Source organism: Glossina fuscipes, unplaced genomic scaffold, assembly GCF_014805625.2.
Source record: "Glossina fuscipes isolate IAEA_lab_2018 unplaced genomic scaffold, Yale_Gfus_2 147, whole genome shotgun sequence".
NCBI lineage: Eukaryota > Metazoa > Arthropoda > Insecta > Diptera > Glossinidae > Glossina > Glossina fuscipes.
The window spans coordinates 3,429,714-3,447,809 of record NW_023998490.1 but is presented as its reverse complement, the minus strand read 5'-3'; the positions used below and the strand labels follow the sequence as shown (position 1 = coordinate 3,447,809).

General features: G+C 34.3%; 1 protein-coding gene across 3 annotated transcripts; it reads left to right on the top strand.

Moving 5' to 3' along the window:
• Positions 1-868: 868 nt before the first annotated feature.
• On the top strand, positions 869-14,640 carry LOC119641162 (cytochrome P450 CYP12A2-like). Of its 3 annotated transcripts, none has more exons than XM_038039676.1 (5): positions 869-914; positions 9,341-9,741; positions 9,802-9,918; positions 11,677-12,118; positions 12,183-12,773. In XM_038039676.1, exons 2-5 carry the CDS (start codon positions 9,476-9,478, stop codon positions 12,771-12,773), a joined length of 1,416 nt encoding a protein of 471 aa, XP_037895604.1. In that variant the 5' UTR covers positions 869-914; positions 9,341-9,475. The 3 variants fall into 3 exon arrangements, with proteins under 3 accessions (XP_037895604.1, XP_037895601.1, XP_037895602.1); XM_038039673.1 differs by lacking the exon at positions 869-914 and adding an exon at positions 5,023-5,144 and having other exon boundaries at positions 12,183-14,640; XM_038039674.1 differs by lacking the exon at positions 869-914 and adding an exon at positions 5,233-5,385.
• The last annotated feature ends 3,456 nt before the right edge of the window (positions 14,641-18,096 follow it).

Here is an 18,096-nt window from a genome sequence, read left to right as displayed (position 1 = left end):
GTGTCCGCACATCACCCCTACATACATTTTTACTTGTTAATTTATATATAACTTCCATTTATATATGTATGTATATACCTACATATATATATGTATGTATATATTTGTATATGTATATATAACTTGTAGTATATATAACTTAAGGTATGTATGATCAATTTATCGATTCAACGTATTCTGCTTATTACTCACTTATTAATCACTTATGCTAAGTTTACATTTTCTTATTCCCCTACATAATGTAAGTCCAGCTATAACCTGATTAAGATAACCTAATTTAGTTATAATCTATATTAAATGTAATTCAGGTCTAATTAAGATAACTTATGTCTGCGAAATTTTAGTAATAGCCTAGTTTGAAACTTTACTATTTTGCTTAAGCTAGCACAATAATTTATTATATAAGACGCTGACCACAGTTCACTTAAAAGAGAAATATATTGTAGAAGTCAATAAACAAAACGTGAAAATAATTATCAAACGGAATATATATTTGGATTTCACTACACGATATGATCGAAACACCCCTTGCGTCGCATTAAAAAATGCATAAAAATGTACCGGGCCTATCTCTTAATTAAAATGTAAGTACAATAATTAGAATTTAATTTGCAGCAACGGGGGGATGAAGCTTTTCAGAAGTCTAACAGAGTAAATTTATATTAATTAATGGCCGAGAGAAAGCTTTTTCTAATAAAACTGAGCACTGAGAAGGAGAAAATCCACTTAGGTTTGAGCATCTGGATACCTGCCTAACTTTTTAGTATTAAAATAGATTTATAATGCTGAACTTGTAAATAATATTTTGAATACACGTGAGAATAAGCACCATTAGAAACAAAAAAAGAGAAAGAACAAGCAAAATGTTAAAATAGTGGAAAGTTGTTCTTAGAAATAAACCAAACTTTAGACAAGTAAGTTGAGATCTAATGTGACATTTTGTACTTCCTGCTCATTTTTTTTGGAACCATTTAATGTACGTATTAAGAGTATTGTAACAAGTAAATATTCTTAAGTGACCTTGGAATGGCTCTTTTAATTGCTTAACTGTGGTTCTCCACGTCCAGGTCTCCCCGCCTTTCTCCGACAATCTCGGTGGGAATTGTATAGGTCGTTCAACCCTGAAAGCTTGCACAGGTGTTTCGAATTCATGTGACAGATCAATTTGAAAAAAGCTACATTTTACTCTTTACATTAAGCAGAAATTGTGAATAGAAGAAGCGAGATTTCAAACACGTTTCTTTCGCGTAAAATTCAGTTTTCATTTCAGCGTAAGGAGTTTGTCAAAAGAAACAAGTATGAAACGCGTATATGGTTGAGACCGAGTGTTGGGTGGGCCTGGGTCATTTGTTCTATTTGCATTGAATAATTTTGCGGAAATTTATATCGTGTATTTCTTGTAGCTTATGATCGACGAGCTAAAGACACGGAAGGCAAAAATGTTCTCAGTTTTGTTTGAATGGACGTTGTAGGTGTGTTCTCTGATCTGTTTTAACCGTTTTCAAATTCTTTTTTAAATTGGTTGGATACTACGTAGTTGGGCAGGCGGCTAGATGGACAGGCAAAGAGACAAATATCATTAGGAGTATTCCGAATCTGCAACTTGTTCAAAATTAAGCGTGTTGCTGTGTGCTATAAAGGTATTGAAAAACAAATTAAATTGTGATTTAATTGTGGGTAGGCGTGGTCAATTTTCGTCATTTAAGGTTTGCGTGCTATAGTTTATGAGTAATAAGCACAAAACTAATTTTTTATTCTTTTTGAAACATAGATATGTCCTCAGTTTACATGATCCTGCCGACCTAATTTGCCTCATTTCCAATACCAATCTGCGTGCAAGAACTTGCAATGTTTTTGCTAAATTTGAAGTCAATAATTTCTTTTCTGCGGACAGGAGAATGTTTACAACAGACGTTTATTTAAAACTAGCCTGCATACAAGAGCTTATAGTGTTTTGCGAACTGTTGCGTCGTTATCTGAATTTTTGGCGATCAAGACATTATTGCGATTATTACACAGACGGGCGGGCATACGATCCTGCTTAAATCGATTCAGAGTTTGGTATTGATCAGGAGCATATATAGCTTATAGAATTTCCGAACAAATGACAAATTGAATATGACGCCATCCTTTGAGAAAAGAAATATAGATAGCATATGGGCCTCTGTATCAAGCTTTCAGAATATACTTTTCTTTGCTTTATTATAAAACTTAATTCTTTTAATTAGAATTCACGTTTCAATTCAACCTCAAGATCACTTTCGGAAAATATTAGCCTTGAGAGTAGTCACTTTAGTCATTTTAATCAAAAGTGGCAGCAAGCTAAGCCTTTCAACCAAATACCTGGCGACAGTAAATTAGCACTATTTAGAAAATTCTAACAAGGAGGTAAATATTACAATATGGATGCAGCACAACTAATGTCGGCTTGCAAAGAAGATTAGGGGGAAATTGCGATTCTCAAAGGTCTTCTGGGTAAAAGTGATTTTGTCTTAGTCCACAATCCTAAAGATTTTGAAGAGGTTCTACGTAATGGCCAAAACGACCGGGCATGGAGTTCCTATATTATTATCGTAGCGTCTTAAAAAAGAACTTCTATCAAGGGGTTGAAGGTTTGCTATCAACGTAAGTTTTAATGCAATCGAAAACCGTCAAGCTTTATATGCAGAAGATGTCACATGTCAATAAAAAATTTATAGAAAGGTAAGAGTGCAAAGAGTACAAATGTGGCAGCGAAGTACTGTATAGAGCATAAAAAAAAATTGCGGAAACAACTAGTGACTGCGTAGAGTTGTTGCTTTGTTAACGCAAGGGGAATGGTTCTAAAACTTTAATCATTACTGTCTCCGGCAGTGGAGTCTTCTATGATCGTTACATATGTAATGTAATAATTTTCTTTTCCAAGATTTATGCTTTTAATCGAAAGACACCATTTACAGCCGTATTCCGAGTAGCATGGCAGCGATGTCACAAATCACAAAGTGGTAAGATGTTTTTTTTTTTTTGAATATTATAGTCCGGCAAAGCCGACTATTACAAACCCTACACCACTTCGCCGAATGCAGTTATTCGCTAGTTTTGGTAATAGTGCACCAAAAAGTTCATTCATTCATTATTTTCATAGAAGCCCGCATATTGGTAGGCTAGATTTTCTCGTCATATAGGAGCTTTCGTTTCGTGACAGCGCCTACATATGTTGGGGCCCAAAAAAAAGAGCTATGTGATTTAAATTTCCTACCGTAAATTCTTGCGTGGACGTATGTAACATCTAGAAGAGTTTAAGGCAGTTTAAGGCAGCTTTTGTTATACCGATCGATCCAGAATCATTTTCTGAATCGATCGCAGTTTCTCTATTTGTCTTTGTAACTATCCATCTGTCCGTCTGACGTCAGTCCATATAAATTTGCGTTCAAGTTGGAGGTCGCAATTTTTAAGATATTTTGATGAAATTTGGTACACTGATGTGCTCTGATCCAAGGTGCGCTATTGAAAATGGTTCAGATTGGTCATCTTTTTCTACAATTCCCCATATAAACCCTTATTTTGAAAAGACGTTATATGCAAAAATTGCAATCTGCAAAATTTCTCGGTAAAAGTGGTTAAGTAATCGTAGTTTGATATTCTATGTTGCTATGAATACTACGGACCGTCTGGGACTATGTTTTGAACCCTCTGTTATATCACGAAAACTGAACTTCATATCCTAAAAAATTTTCAATCCTTCATGATGAAAATCATGAATGTAATTTAACATAAAAAAAATTAACTGTACCAAATTTGGGTCAACTCGGTCTATTTTATAGCGCAGAAAAATCTAAATCTTAATATCTTATGATGAAAGTAAACCCATAATAGCAATTTAATACACAAATTAACGCTACGAAATTTGGTTCACCTAAGCTTATTTTTGCATCCCGTCCTTTGTAAGGATTTTCATGAAAATTATTGGTTTTCAGGGCAAAAATTTCGAGGTTTCAATGTTTTATGATTAAGTTTAATCCATAATAGTAACTTGATATAAAAATTAACTGTACTGATTTTTGAAGCCGTGTCTCAAATTTTCAACCTCTTGAGCACAACTACTCTTACGGAAAGTAAGCCCTCATATCTGGTATGGGGTATCTAATAGTCGGTCTGGCCCGACTATAATGTTTTCACTTGAATCGAACTAAATAAAGCTCTCCGATGACTGAGATATTTTGCAATTTTCTTCTCGTCTGAGAAAAAACTTATGCATAAGCTTTCAAAAAAGTACCATTCGCTTTGGGAAAAGTTCATTTTTATTACATGCTTTCTGTTTTCTTTGTTTTTCACACTATCCCTGTAGCTTAAATTTCAGTCTTTCACCTTAAGCCGTTTGCTAGTCTTCCCAGAAATCGATACAAATTATAGTAATAAGAAAAAAAAAAGAGTTAATTTAGGGCGGTAGAATATACGATAAGATGAGGAGCTATCCATATGAAAAGTGAACAGAAGTCTATGAGCAGAAACGGTGGCAACTCGAAATGCGTTAAAGGAGAAACGTGGCAGTTAGCTAAACTTAAGAAAAAACACCAATTGATTAAGAGCAAAAATAAGCCAAAAACATTACAGGGTCCATGGGTTATCATCAAATACTCTACATCACTTCGCTTAATACAGTTGTTCATAGAGCCACTTTTCAAAATGGGGCGCTATAGGAGGTCTGGTACCGATCTAAACCATTTTCGATAGGGTTCGTCCTCGGGTCACGACACCCGCAGATTGAACAAAAAAGAGACATGACCAAACTTTTCGCGTCAATTTCAATTCACTCATTAAATAGTATTCGATTCTAAAAAGTTAGTGAGCGTATTTGTAATTCTGATCTTTTGTTCGTAATTTTTTGTGCTTTCTGAGAAATGCAAGAACGTTATAGGACGAAAATATTGATACATTACTATTATTATTAATTATTGGAGAGAGAATTAGAGAGCGAGAATTTAGATAAGAGAGAAAGCTTTCGATGCACAGAAATGCTATTGAATTATGGATGTTAATCTATTTAGTAGTAGACTACATTTCCATTGTAAAATTTCTACTTAATAATTTTATGAAAAAGTGTAAAAATAGAAATGTTGGAGCGTCTAAGAATTTTCCACACAATTTCGCAAAGCATTAAACAAGTAAGCAAACTACTTTTATAGTTTTCTTGTAAACCTTACTAATGATCGCGCCATTCGTCGGGTATACATTAAAAAAGTCACATAAATTGCAGTTTTAATCACTGCTATCTAGTTGAACGTTTGATTGTTACAATGTTATGGGGCTATTTTACAAGTACTTCTGTGTGTCCATCCGTGCCGTTTCTGGGTTTATCTATATGTCGAGATGTATGCGTATTTTATCATTCCTTTGCACTTCCAAGTAAGAGTTCATTTATCTATAATATTGTGGGTTGTTACATCTATCAAAACATTATAGTTATCTAAACAATAATTACGTTCGCATGGAAATCACTTTAGACTACAAGAAAAAGTTTTCGAAATGTGTTATTTGATAACTTTTATATGTATTTATATATTATACAAACCGGTGTAAGCAAGTTGTTAAGTTAAAAAAAAACAAGGGGTTTTTTAATTACAGCTTAAATATCACTGCTACGCATATAAGCTTATGAACTATTAACATGAACTATGAACTATTAACATATCTTTCTCTTTCATTAACAAATTGCTAACTAATAATAAAAATGTGGGCGACCCGGTTTTGTATTCGGAATAAGATATACTTGAGTTTGTCGATTTAAGCCTAACATCGATCAAAGTTGACTCGAAAACGTAGCGTTTGGTAAAACTTATTGGTTTGGGCGGCATTGATGAGGCTTAATTGGATCATAGTTTCGAATATCTCTGTTAGGGATATGAAAGTCACTCCGAACAAATAGAAATGACAAATTCATTCACTTATGTATCAAGCTGGGAAAGAAAGTAACCCTTAAAATTTTGCGCCTTGTTTGAAAAGATGGTGACTCAATAGAATTAAGCCTGCGCTTCCATGAAAGCAGACTAATCGAGGTGTTCAAACCTAAACCTTTAAGAGTAAATAACAAAAATTGCGTTTGTGCCGACTCTAATAACTTAATATACGACTGATAAGATCGTGACCAAACAACGATCGCGTGTTCGAATACTGATCTGACAGGCGGGACAAATAGGCCTTGCTAATACGCGGACTGTAGCGCAACGTTTCAAAACCCAAAAGCAAAAGCCCGCAAAAGTAGGCGCGTAGGTAAGAACCGCGACCAACAAGTCAGTACTCGCGGGTTGAAATCTCAGTGCGATAGCGTTTACTTTGGCTGTAGCTGCTGTGAGTGTCCAGTCGGTAAAGGCATGAACACTTGGTCACGCAAACGCACTAGCGTGCGGCCATCTCCCTGCATCTTTACCTTTCTTCATTCTTTTCTTTTTGGGCGGTAAAAAAAAAAAAATAGCGGCTTCGTGTTACCCACGTAGGCATTAATATCAACGTGAAATTTCCTCTTGGGCTCCAGTAAAAAGTGGAGGTCGCTAAAGAAATGAACGTTGGACAAATGTCGGGCAATTAAATACCCCGCCAATTAAATACCTCACACCATTAAATTTTCAAAAAGCCCTCATAGTGAAGGACATATGAAACGTTTGCTAACGCGGTCCAAGCTGAGCAAACTTAATTTACTTGTCAACGTTTTCATAATTTTCTAGTAGCTTCTTTCGTAGTAAACCACAACTTAGACTTTGTCCACATAAAAGAGTTTGCTTTCATGAGAGCATGTACATAGGGTGCGATCTAGATTCAGATCTATATAATTAATTTAAAATTAAAATATTGAGAACTAGGCCATTTTGGTATTTAAAGGCTTACTTTTGATTAAACCCCTTATATAGGCTAGGATCAAAAAAAAGGTGTACGTTGTCCAAATTCCGTATGGGTAAGGATAAGACAAGGGTTAAAATTATTGTAGTAAACGAGCTTCCATTAAGAACTATTGAAAATTACGCGTTTTTAACATATAGGAAGGGCTATATGGCAAAGGGTTCAAAAAATTGCCCCACTCTATCCAAAGTTCTCTGAAGAGTTAACAAATTTATGACACTGTGTAGTACAATTGAAGAGAGAAGAGCTCATTTTTTATAGGTGTTTAGAATAAGTTTGATAGTCGTGGTAACTAAATGTACACTCGGCCGACGGATATGTGAAACAGACAAATGGAGAGCTACTTATATTTCATATATTTTTTGTTATGTTTATAATACTTAAGCACATTGGTTAACGACGGTAGACAGGTTCTTAGAAGGGAGGGAATAGTTATATGTAGCATGCTGTATAAAGAAGATTTAAGGGTTTCTATATTTCAAGCAGGGAATTCAAGCCTAATGTTTAATAATACACTTTTAAGGTACAGTACGTTTAAAGGTACATTGAGGATTCGGAGGAATACGATTTAATATGTTAAGGTGACTCATAAAACTAGAGTATTTGTAATAGGAGGATATATAATATTAGTTTTTCTATTAGCAATTCTGTTTATTTCTTTGTTTTTAAGAAAAGAATGCAACTCTGCCCTAACAGTATTGTTAAGATCTCGCGCGAGAAAGAGTTAACGGCAGGAGATGTGTTCACGTCATTTTTATTGGTTTTATTTGGCTTTCGCTTTTCGGGATATTGGCTAGAGCTTGTATTTTTCTTTACTGTGAGTGAAAATTTTTTTTTTTTTGATGAATGAGTAAATAAATGAAAACAAGGGTCGTCCAAATGTACAAGAGGAATTTAGCAAATTTGATTAATAAAAAAAATTAAGTTAAAAATAACAACAATCACAAAAGTTATATAGCAAACCTGAAATTGGACAGAAATTTTTGCATTTATTAATATTGCACTGTATACTCTCGGAGATCTTCGTAAATGCATATGGAAATCTATCTATGAATATTTTATTATCACATTAAAAGATGAAAAAATAGATTTTCCCTTAAATAGATCCAGTTTGACAAGACGTCATTAATAGCGGCTAGTTGCATTATTCCACGATATTTTTGGCTAACTATTCTTTACATTTGAAGGAACATTAAATTCAATGGGTTTGATATGGACTGCACCTTGCCTGAATGCAAATCATTTCCATATGAACAAACATGTTTTGATGTGGTTAAAGAACGTTTAGTTCCGATGCGTTATCCTAATGGTTTGTTGAAACGCTATGTTGTTGTGATCACAATAATATAACAAGACAAATTTATTAATAATTACTAAATTAAATAGATAAACCATTTACATATATACCAACGTACTCTTTTTGTATAAAAAAGCTTATATATACATACGTATATGCCTTTTATATATATCAACAATTACATAAATTGAAATATAAACTAAAAATTCAATTTCACTTCTCATAGCGATTTATTATCATTACTACTATTCCTATTATTAATTGAAAAGGAATCTCATACATATTGCGTTAAATATTAGATAAAATGTAAAAGAAAAAAATGAAATAAAAGGAATCTTTTTATTTATGAGAGGAGCTTCGGGTTCCCCTACAAACCTTTTTACTGGCCGAAGGGAGAGTAATAGGCTGGATGGGTGAAGAAAAGGCCCAGGAGCAAATCCGCGATCGATTAGTTAGGGTTTTGTGAGTCTGGTATTCGGTGAGGAACAAGTACGTATAAATTCTTTGGTTTACCCGTCCTAGGAGTGTTGGTGAGCAAGTTATAGAATCGCTTCCACATCTCACGAACTGGGTAGCTCAACTATGGCACGTGCGCTTATTTCATAGGCTTCCATTCCTCTTCAAGTGGCACCACAAGGTTGCGCTAAACTTTCTGTAGATAGCAGCTTTAGAGGAAATAAATCTATTTTATGTAATGTCACACATAACTTAAGCTCGGTGATACGAGTTGCCAGTTAAAGTAAAAGATGGACAAACTTGCAATAGTAAGATGTAAGAATTTCCTTACTTTTGCAGCGAGGAATATTATTATATAAGGAAAAGTTCTAATCAAATATTTTGTTGAAGAATTCGTTAGTCCCACCCGACGGCGTCGTGGGAACCATATAGAAATAGGACCGTGTTAACAGACGGATCTGGAGAATCGTAGGAACAATTTAAAAATTTATTTTCATTACCAATTTTCACCCAAGTGGTAATCAATTCAACTTTAGAAGGGGTTGGAAATTCACATAAGTAGGACGGAAGACAGTTACGATGGCAAACGGAGTATCATCGAAAGCTCGATAGACTCTTTCGTTGTTGTTTCATTTCCGAATAACACATTTTATATACGATTATGGCTTAGGGGAATAATAAAATAAAAATGTAAAAATGAATTCTTTCCTTTAGAACTCACCATTCAGACGTACATCTAGCTCATCCTCAAGCAATAATACATCTGAGAGTAATTACGATTTTAGTAAGAGATGGGAAGAAGCCAAACCTTTCGAACAGATACCTGGTGACACCCGGTTAGGTTTATTAATGAAATTTTTACCAGGTGGTAAATATAACAAATTGGAACCGATTCAGATGCTTATGGCTCATAGAAAAGATTGGGGCGATATCGCAATTTTTAAAGGTCTTTTAGGCAAAAGTGATTTTGTCGTTACTCACAACCCTGAAGATTTTGAAGAGGTTCTACGTAATGAGGGCGCATGGCCAATAAGACCGGGTATGGACGGCTTACACTATTATCGTAGTGTCTGGAGAAAGGATTTCTATCAAGGAGTTGAGGGTTTACTATCCGCGTAAGTGAGTAAACGATGTCTTGACTGCAAACAATACTAATCAAGTTACTTCTTCAATAGGAGAGGTGAAAAATGGGCTACATTTCGTAAGATCGTTAATCCCGTTTTAATGCAACCGAAAAATGTTCAACTGTATATGCAGAAGATGTCACAGGTCAATAGAGAATTTATAGAAAGGTAAGAGTGCAAACAGCACAAATGTGGCAGCGAAGCATTGCATAGCACATACAAGAAAAAATACGAGCATAATGAGTGGAGGGGGTTTCCGACGGTCGGCTTTGTCCCTGCTCTTCACAGATAGAGAAGAGTTATTCATAATAACAGAATTCCGCCAGTTAATAACTCTTTCCGTCCGAAGTTCGTCTGTATAAGATTAGGATAGTTTTTCTTCAGATAAAATAAGAGATAGAAAGGAGGACAAGGAGTTGAGGAGTGCAAGTGTTTAACGTTGGAAGAAAAATAATGATTACGGATTGATGTGCTCCTAAGAAAAGAATAAAATCAGAATATATAAATTAACTTACAATTTTCTCGTGCGAAAGCCAAGTAATAACAAAAGGAAAAATATTACATAGAATATTTATAATACCTGTGTATACAAAATTTGTTTTTGGATCCAAGAGTGTTTAAAAGAAAAATTCTATTACGAGGGCTGAAGAATATGAAATGAATTTCAAACAAGATTTTGCGCAATAAATGGCATGAAACCAAAACAATGTCTGAACAATAAAACTAATAAACGCTATTAATAAAGGTATGTACATAGCATATATATGAATTGAATGCAATTTATGTTTAGTTTTAACACGACTTTTAAATAAAAATACATTTAAAATTGAACTGATTCGCAAAAGGATAAAAAGAAAAAAGAAGTAGAATGTTTTCTAATATTTTTGGCTTCATTGTATGCCGTCAATATTACCGTTTTGTGTCGCTATTTATGGTGAGTTTGCTTATTATCTATCGATCATACCGTTGGCATTAGCAGATCTTCGAAACTACTTTTTACCGATATTTGGCGGGGAAAAAAGTCTTGATTGCTGTCTGCAAAGGTGCATAATGATCGGTCAGAAAATACTAAGGAGCATATTGATCACCGTATTGATCTTTTCCTTTTTACGGAATGGTATTTGATGGGTTACCGGGGACCCGGAGAGTGTCGATAGTGCGGCAGCATCTTTCACAATCGCGTCATCGACTGGTTGCACCGTAGATGGGGTGTTTTGGCTTGTATTAGATTTTCTTATCCATTGATGTTTATGTAGCTTTTAGCTTAATGTCTATTGTTTGCATATATGATTAAGCAAATATAAATATCGGTGAAACTAGTTTTATGTTTCAAAAGAAAAGAGAAAAAAAAAGCAAAGTTAAAATACAAATTAAGTATTAATAGAAAATATATAAATTACATAATTATAAAAAAAAACGTGGAAAAATAATAAACCAAGCATTCTACAGGTTCTGTGAAGACGGGACATATGTGTCCGTGTGTGTGAACATAGGAAAGTACGCGCCAGTATTGACTAACGGACAAGGAACAGTACTAGCGGACAACGATACTCGCACAGAGGCTAAGTTATTCGCGACTTAAAAATTTCCTTTCTTGTTGATATGATATAAGAAAGAGAAAGGGAAGGAAAAGGAAGCGAGAAGAAAAGCGGAAGGAACGCGAATATAGTTGAGTTAATCGGGCGGCGAAAAACACCAGCCCGACTTCTGTTTACACATTACACATTTTTATCATTACTGTCTCCAGTATTCGTTCCATACGGGATATCAACACTCTCGAAACCTTTTGAATTGATGAAGGCTTTTGAATTGACTTCTCTGGCTAAGTTAATTATGATAATAATAATAATTGTAAAATTATTATCCCAAACTGAACTTTTCGTAAGGACACTGAAGCTATTATTAATAGTTATTTTATTATTATAGAATTCGCGCTATACGTGATTCCAGTACTCTCGAAGTTCCCGCCACTTTTGAGGAAGAAATTAACCGCTGGGCTCTCGAGTCTGTTGCGGTCGTCGCTTTAGACAAACATTTGGGTTTAATTAATGAAAATCGTAACGATTCTCGAGCCAAAAAGCTCTTTGTCGCGCTAAATGAATTTTTTTCTGCATCCTACGAACTTGAATTTAAACCTACAGTATGGAAATACGTACATACACCCACATTTAAGCGACTAATACGAGCTCTGGATTCCTTAAAGGATGTAACAACGACACTTGTAAGCGAAGCCATGGAACAGATTGAAAAGCAAACAAATACCGAGTCAAGAAAAGATGAAAAAAGTGTCTTGGAAAAATTATTACAAATCGATAAAAAAGTTGCTGAGGTGATGGCCATGGATATGCTGTTAGCCGGCGTGGATACGGTAATATACGCGAAAGTCGAATTATAAGCAATTATCTGAATATTATTTATGAGTTAAATTGTAGACTACAACGACATTTACCGGCTTGCTGTTGTGTTTAGCTAAAAATCCCGATAAACAAAATAAATTGCGGCATGAGGTGATGCAAGTTTTACCTGAAAAGGATTCCGAATTTCAAGAGAATGCCTTGCAAAACATACCATACTTAAGAGCATGCATCAAGGAATCACAACGTATGTATCCTTTGGGTGCCGGTGGCGCAAGGATCAATCAAAGAGATGTCGTCTTAAGCGGTTATCGCGTACCAGCTGGTAATCAAGTTGCTATGATAGCCGAGCTGTTATATCGAAATGAACATTACTATGGGAGAGCCAGTGAATACTTACCTGAACGTTGGCTGCGATCCGAACAAACGAACGAAAATGTTAACGCTTTAAAACCGAGCAGTCCATTCGTGTTTCTACCTTTCGGTTTTGGACCGCGTAGTTGTGTCGGTCGTCGGATAGCTTCCATGGAACTTGAATTGGGTATCGCACGCCTAATACGTAATTTCGAAGTTGAGTTTCATTACAGCACCAAAAACGCATTCCGTAATATACAAATTTATGTACCGAATATACCGTTAAAGTTCAAATTTATCGATTGCGAGAATTAACTAACAGTGAGTTTCTCTCCAATTGTACTTTTACATCTCTACGTAAAAATATATCCATTTTCTTCACCTGTAGCACTTCCAATCATTTCATTTTCCGTCATATTCTGCATTAAAAGCATTTTTTGTTCTTTCTCTTCTACTCAATTTTTTAAATAATCAGAATCGAATGGATTTTGGGATTTGAAAACGTACTTAAGTACATTTTTTTCTATCTCAATTTTTTCTCTACTGGTTTTGTAAAGTTTTGTATTTTAACGTCAAAAATTTTCAATTCCCCTTTCATGAAAAGCGAAAACGCACTTATAGTATGATATTGTATTTTGTGTATTATTGTGTTATTACGGTAATGGGTGTGTGATAAAATTTTACTGGACTATGGAACCAAGCCTCTATTGACTTAAATTATTTTTCATAAAGATAATATAATATAGTTGCTTTCTGAAAGTATTTTGTACAAGTTCGATTTAAAATTCTTTGTCCTTTTAATAGTTAATGTCATGTGAAAGCGCGGGAAGCGCATAATTATCTTATTTCAATCGTTGCTGAGAAAAAGAGTATATATATTATGGAAGCCTTTTGCAAATTTTTTTCTGACAATAAAACATGTGAGATTAGTGTTGTAAAATGGAAAGTTAAGTGGTTTTATTTTTAGCGGTTGTCTGACTTGCTATAAGATGAATGTGTAGGAGGCAATGTGATATAAAGATATGTTAAATTTGTTTAATCTTCTCACTATTACACTCAATCGTTTTATTTTTCCTAGTTTCTGTACAATTGCATGCTACTGGGACAGAGAGGTAACGAAACGTAAACGTGAATTCTATTTTTTTTTGAGCTGATAATCGAATTGAGCTTTTGAAGCAGATAATCGGCATTCAAGAACTTAAAGTTAGTGTTACAAATTTTTACGACCACTCGCCATATACAGTTTCTATAGAAAGGATTTTCGGTTTGAATTTTATTCCTACTTTATTCCTGTCCTTTCCTTACCTGAACAGATTTTTATTCTTCTTTCTCTAATCATCGATGAAATGAACGATGACGCTTTACTTTACTAATAATATTTAATCGACATCCAAGTTTATTATCTAACGTGTATATGCTACAACTTTATATACTACAATAACATAAGACTTAACTTAGATTGCATTATCTCCTTCTATTCTATTACATGTAGGTTCAGATTATGGGTGGTTAATCCTATATTACGATTTCCAGGGGTATTTTTTTAGCGAATAATATATTATAACTTCAGTGGCCATTTGAACATGCGAAGGCGGTTCCGATCTGGAAGAGCAACCACGACTTTTTTTAAACCCCTGCTTTACTAATTAGCGTTACTGAACGGTTTTATAATTCTATTCAAAAGTCGCTGTTGCCAAATCTCCTTATCTGGGTTACTCGCACACTACAAATGATAAATATCTAATTGATACCCTTACAAGTAAATGTGGGATCAAAACGAAATAATGAATCGATTGAATAATTGGTTTTTCAGGTGTTTTGGGAGCCCATATAGAAGGTTTCATGTCGCAACAAATTGTTGTATTTTACAATGAAACTTCATCAAGACTAGTGACGGAACAGATAACCAAATATAAACAAATTTCGTCTATTCGTTAATTCTCTTTCTATGTAAGCTTTTCAATGGTACGCAACAGTATTTTAACCTATTCAATCGTTGTTTTTACTCTGCCATAATGTATCATCCCGTCTTTTCTTTCATTTTTAAAAGTAAAATGTGTAAAATGCAGGGCCAAAAGTAGTATGCCTTTTCTTATCGAACTTACCTAAAAGTTCAAAAGTAGTGAATAGAACTTTATAGTCGAACAAGACTAGCCATTAAATATCCTACACCACTTCATCCAGTACAAATAGTCGCTCGTATGGGTAAGAAGACAAATTACACATTATTTTCCTGCAAAGACATATATTTCACGAAAGCTCGCATATTGGAGGATGCCCAAAACTTCATAAGACATGATCCAAATTTGGCGAACTTAATTTACTTCCCAAAAATTTTATTAATTTCGACTTTTCGTGTTAGAAATCTAAAAATAATAGTTTTTCTCCATACAAGGGCTTGCTTATCATGATAATCCTTATACATGTTAGAGTGTGAAGAATAGAACTCTGTGATCCAAAATTTCCTAATATTAATTTATATATATATATATATATTGTTTTATATATATGTATATATTAATTTGTATGTATTCATTTATATATATGTATATATATTATATATGTTAAAATTCTATATTATTTCGATCGTGCGCCAATGAGTTACAGTGGCCTCAGTGCCGCTGCTTGTGTTCTGTTTTGTTCAAAACAAAGGAAAAATTCCGATTTTCGTCTGAAGTTAACGCTACATAATATTCTCTACTGATACTTTGACTCTTTTCAAAATGAGGACGCCACAAGCTTGCCAGCTGACTTTTGAGTTTTCGATCGTTTTGGATGGCTCTCGTATTCTTTAATTGCCGATTTGACTTTCAAGTATAGCGAGCTTCATCATATTTCGACTAAAACCTCGGTTTGCTGGGGCCTTTATTCTATTACAATAGAGTAAGGTCGACCGTTATAACGCCCTACCGTTATGCAAAAGCCTCTATTCATGTCTGTCCCTCCTTCTCTCCCTCTGGAGAACACTATTATGCAACAGAGAACTATGGAAAGAGGAAAAGCCCAAAGTTCGTTTCTGTGACTTACGAATATCTTTTCCCTGACGCTTTGAACAAAAATCAGTTAGTTTTTGTGCTGGAAAAAGTCAAATAGTTTTTCGACCGGAAAGGTTGATTAGCTTTAGTGCTGTTAAAGAATGAGTTTGGTGCTGTAGAGGTAGTTAGTGTTGTGCTGTCGAAATAGTCAATGTTGTGCTGTCCGGAATTGATTTTGTGCTGTCGAAGAATGGCTCTTAATTGCTTTATAAATTCTTGTTTTGAAAAGAGAAAAAAGGAGTCAAAACAGCAAAGTAAACTAGATCAACTTAGAAAAAAAAGTCAAAAAAAAAAAAATTAAATGTATTAAAAACTTGGAAAGAAAAAAAATTTAATTACCGTTCAAGCTAAAAAGTTTAATTCTGTTTTACCTCAATAGTCTTAACAAAAAGAATGAGTTAAAGTTGGTGCTGTGAAAAGTTCGAGTTTCGGTTGTGGTGCGGTGGAGAGCGGAGCCTGATTTTAATTTTTACGCGAGCGAATTGTATGAATTTCTTACCGGAGCAGTTGCTTTTCGCTTTTTCCAATGTAAAGATGTGTAAACTTTTCATCGCGGAAGCCTGTGCAAATAATACACGTAAATTAACAGACAATGAACACTTACACATATAACTGATTAACTAAAATCTACTTATTATTGTTAATATAAATTTACAATTAATAAAAATAAAAATACTTTCATACGTTTCGTTATGTAGTTTGAGTAAAAACCGACCAACTTGGGAATAAAGTCATAAGAAAAGAAAAGAAAATCTAAATGGAAAAACCATTAACTCGCAATGAACACTTAAACATATAATTGATAAAAATAAAATATACTTATCGTTGTTAATATTAACAGTATAAAGAAAAAGGACATTAATGTGTGAAATACTAATGCTCGAGAAGGCTCAGATATTAAAAAAAAATAATAATAATATGAATTTTTGGCGCAAGAACAGGTCAATTTGTGAATGAAACTCCTGAAGTAACAATCGAAAGCATCATAGATGTTTGGGGCCGTGAATAGTCGAAGTATGAAAAATAAGCTTAATCAGATGGACTTGTGCAACTTTACAACGAATTTATAAAAATCAATGCAACAAAGTTATGGAGATTGGCCGCCGCTTCTATGTACACGAACGCAGGGGATTGACTTCATAAATTGCTGTACATAAGTTTATTCGGTACAATATGCCCTACGAACGAGGAAGGGGAGAAAGCTCGGGCATGCAGCTTCTATATCCTCTGCAGGCAGCGAGTGAAGCAATCACCATTATCTCGCTACATCACCAACAAGGAGTCAGGTTGCAGTGTTTTTATTTTAATATTTTTTAATTTGTTCGCATGTATAATAAAGTACATTAAGAACAAAAAAGGAATAATGCTCGGCTAAGCTATATACCCTACTGTTGAAGCGGAGTATTGGTGGGTATGCGTGCGAGTGAGGGTAAGAGGAAAGGGAGTACGGACTAACGGATTAGGAATGGACCAACGAACAGCGGGCAGTGCAGACAACTTTCTTTTTCTTACTTTACGGTATTTCGATTTATTTTTTTTCATTTTTTTTTTGTCATACGGCACGGCAAGTCGTAAAATTTCTTAACGCTCTACCGCGTTGACAATCGTTACTTTTGATATTTTTTTGCCATCCTTGATGGTTTATGTTATGTATTATTATTATTATTGATTAGTTCTAGGGAAGTTTATCACAGAGGGAATGATTATCATAAGTGAGCAAAGCACAGAATTGTACTTTATGTTAACTTTGACTGTCAAACTATTTAGTAACAGGCTAAATCTTCTTTGTGGAACTTGTATCCAATAATTGCATGGAAAAGAGAAAAATAAAAAAAAAAATGTTAAAACGGTTAAAAATTTTCCTCAATATTTCACAAAGCATTAAAAACATAAATAAACAAGTTGAATGATATATTCGTAGACATTACTAAAGTGCGAATGAGGCTTTGTGACCGTGCAATTGCCCGATGAATTGTCAACCTACATATTCACTTGATCGCTAATTCATGAGTCATACCTAACGTGCTTCTCTACGAGTTTCTGTATGTTCGTCTGCTTATACGGCCATATAACCGTCTGTGCGTTTATCTTTGCGTGCACGTGCTCGTCTGTTTTATCTTTTTTCTGCACCTTCAAGTAGAAGTTCATTTGTGCACAAAATTGTGAGTTGCTCTGTCTCATAAATTGTATTGGCGCGAAAGCTAAAACTCAATTCCTTCTACAAAAAATAAAAATTCCGAAATGCTTTTGTATATAAGCAACCGTTAGTTCGCTTTTTAAAATAGGTTCTTATGGGAATACTGTCAAACGATTATCTAAAAAGAAGAAAACCTCATAGCGTAATTTGAAGATTAACATGTTTCCTGCTGCACGTACAATTTTCAGCAAAAACCGAAAGGTACACGTGTCGAATAATTCTATTACGCTCATAAACCCAAAAAGTATTTACCCAAAATCAATAAATTTGTTACTGTGATGCGAAAATGCATGCGGAATGGCATGACATTGGCTGTCTAAAATTGTTTTCAAGACGAACATTGATTTTTCTACTTCGTTATTTTTATTGTAATATAAAGATTAACTCGTTCGTTTAGAAGTCGTCG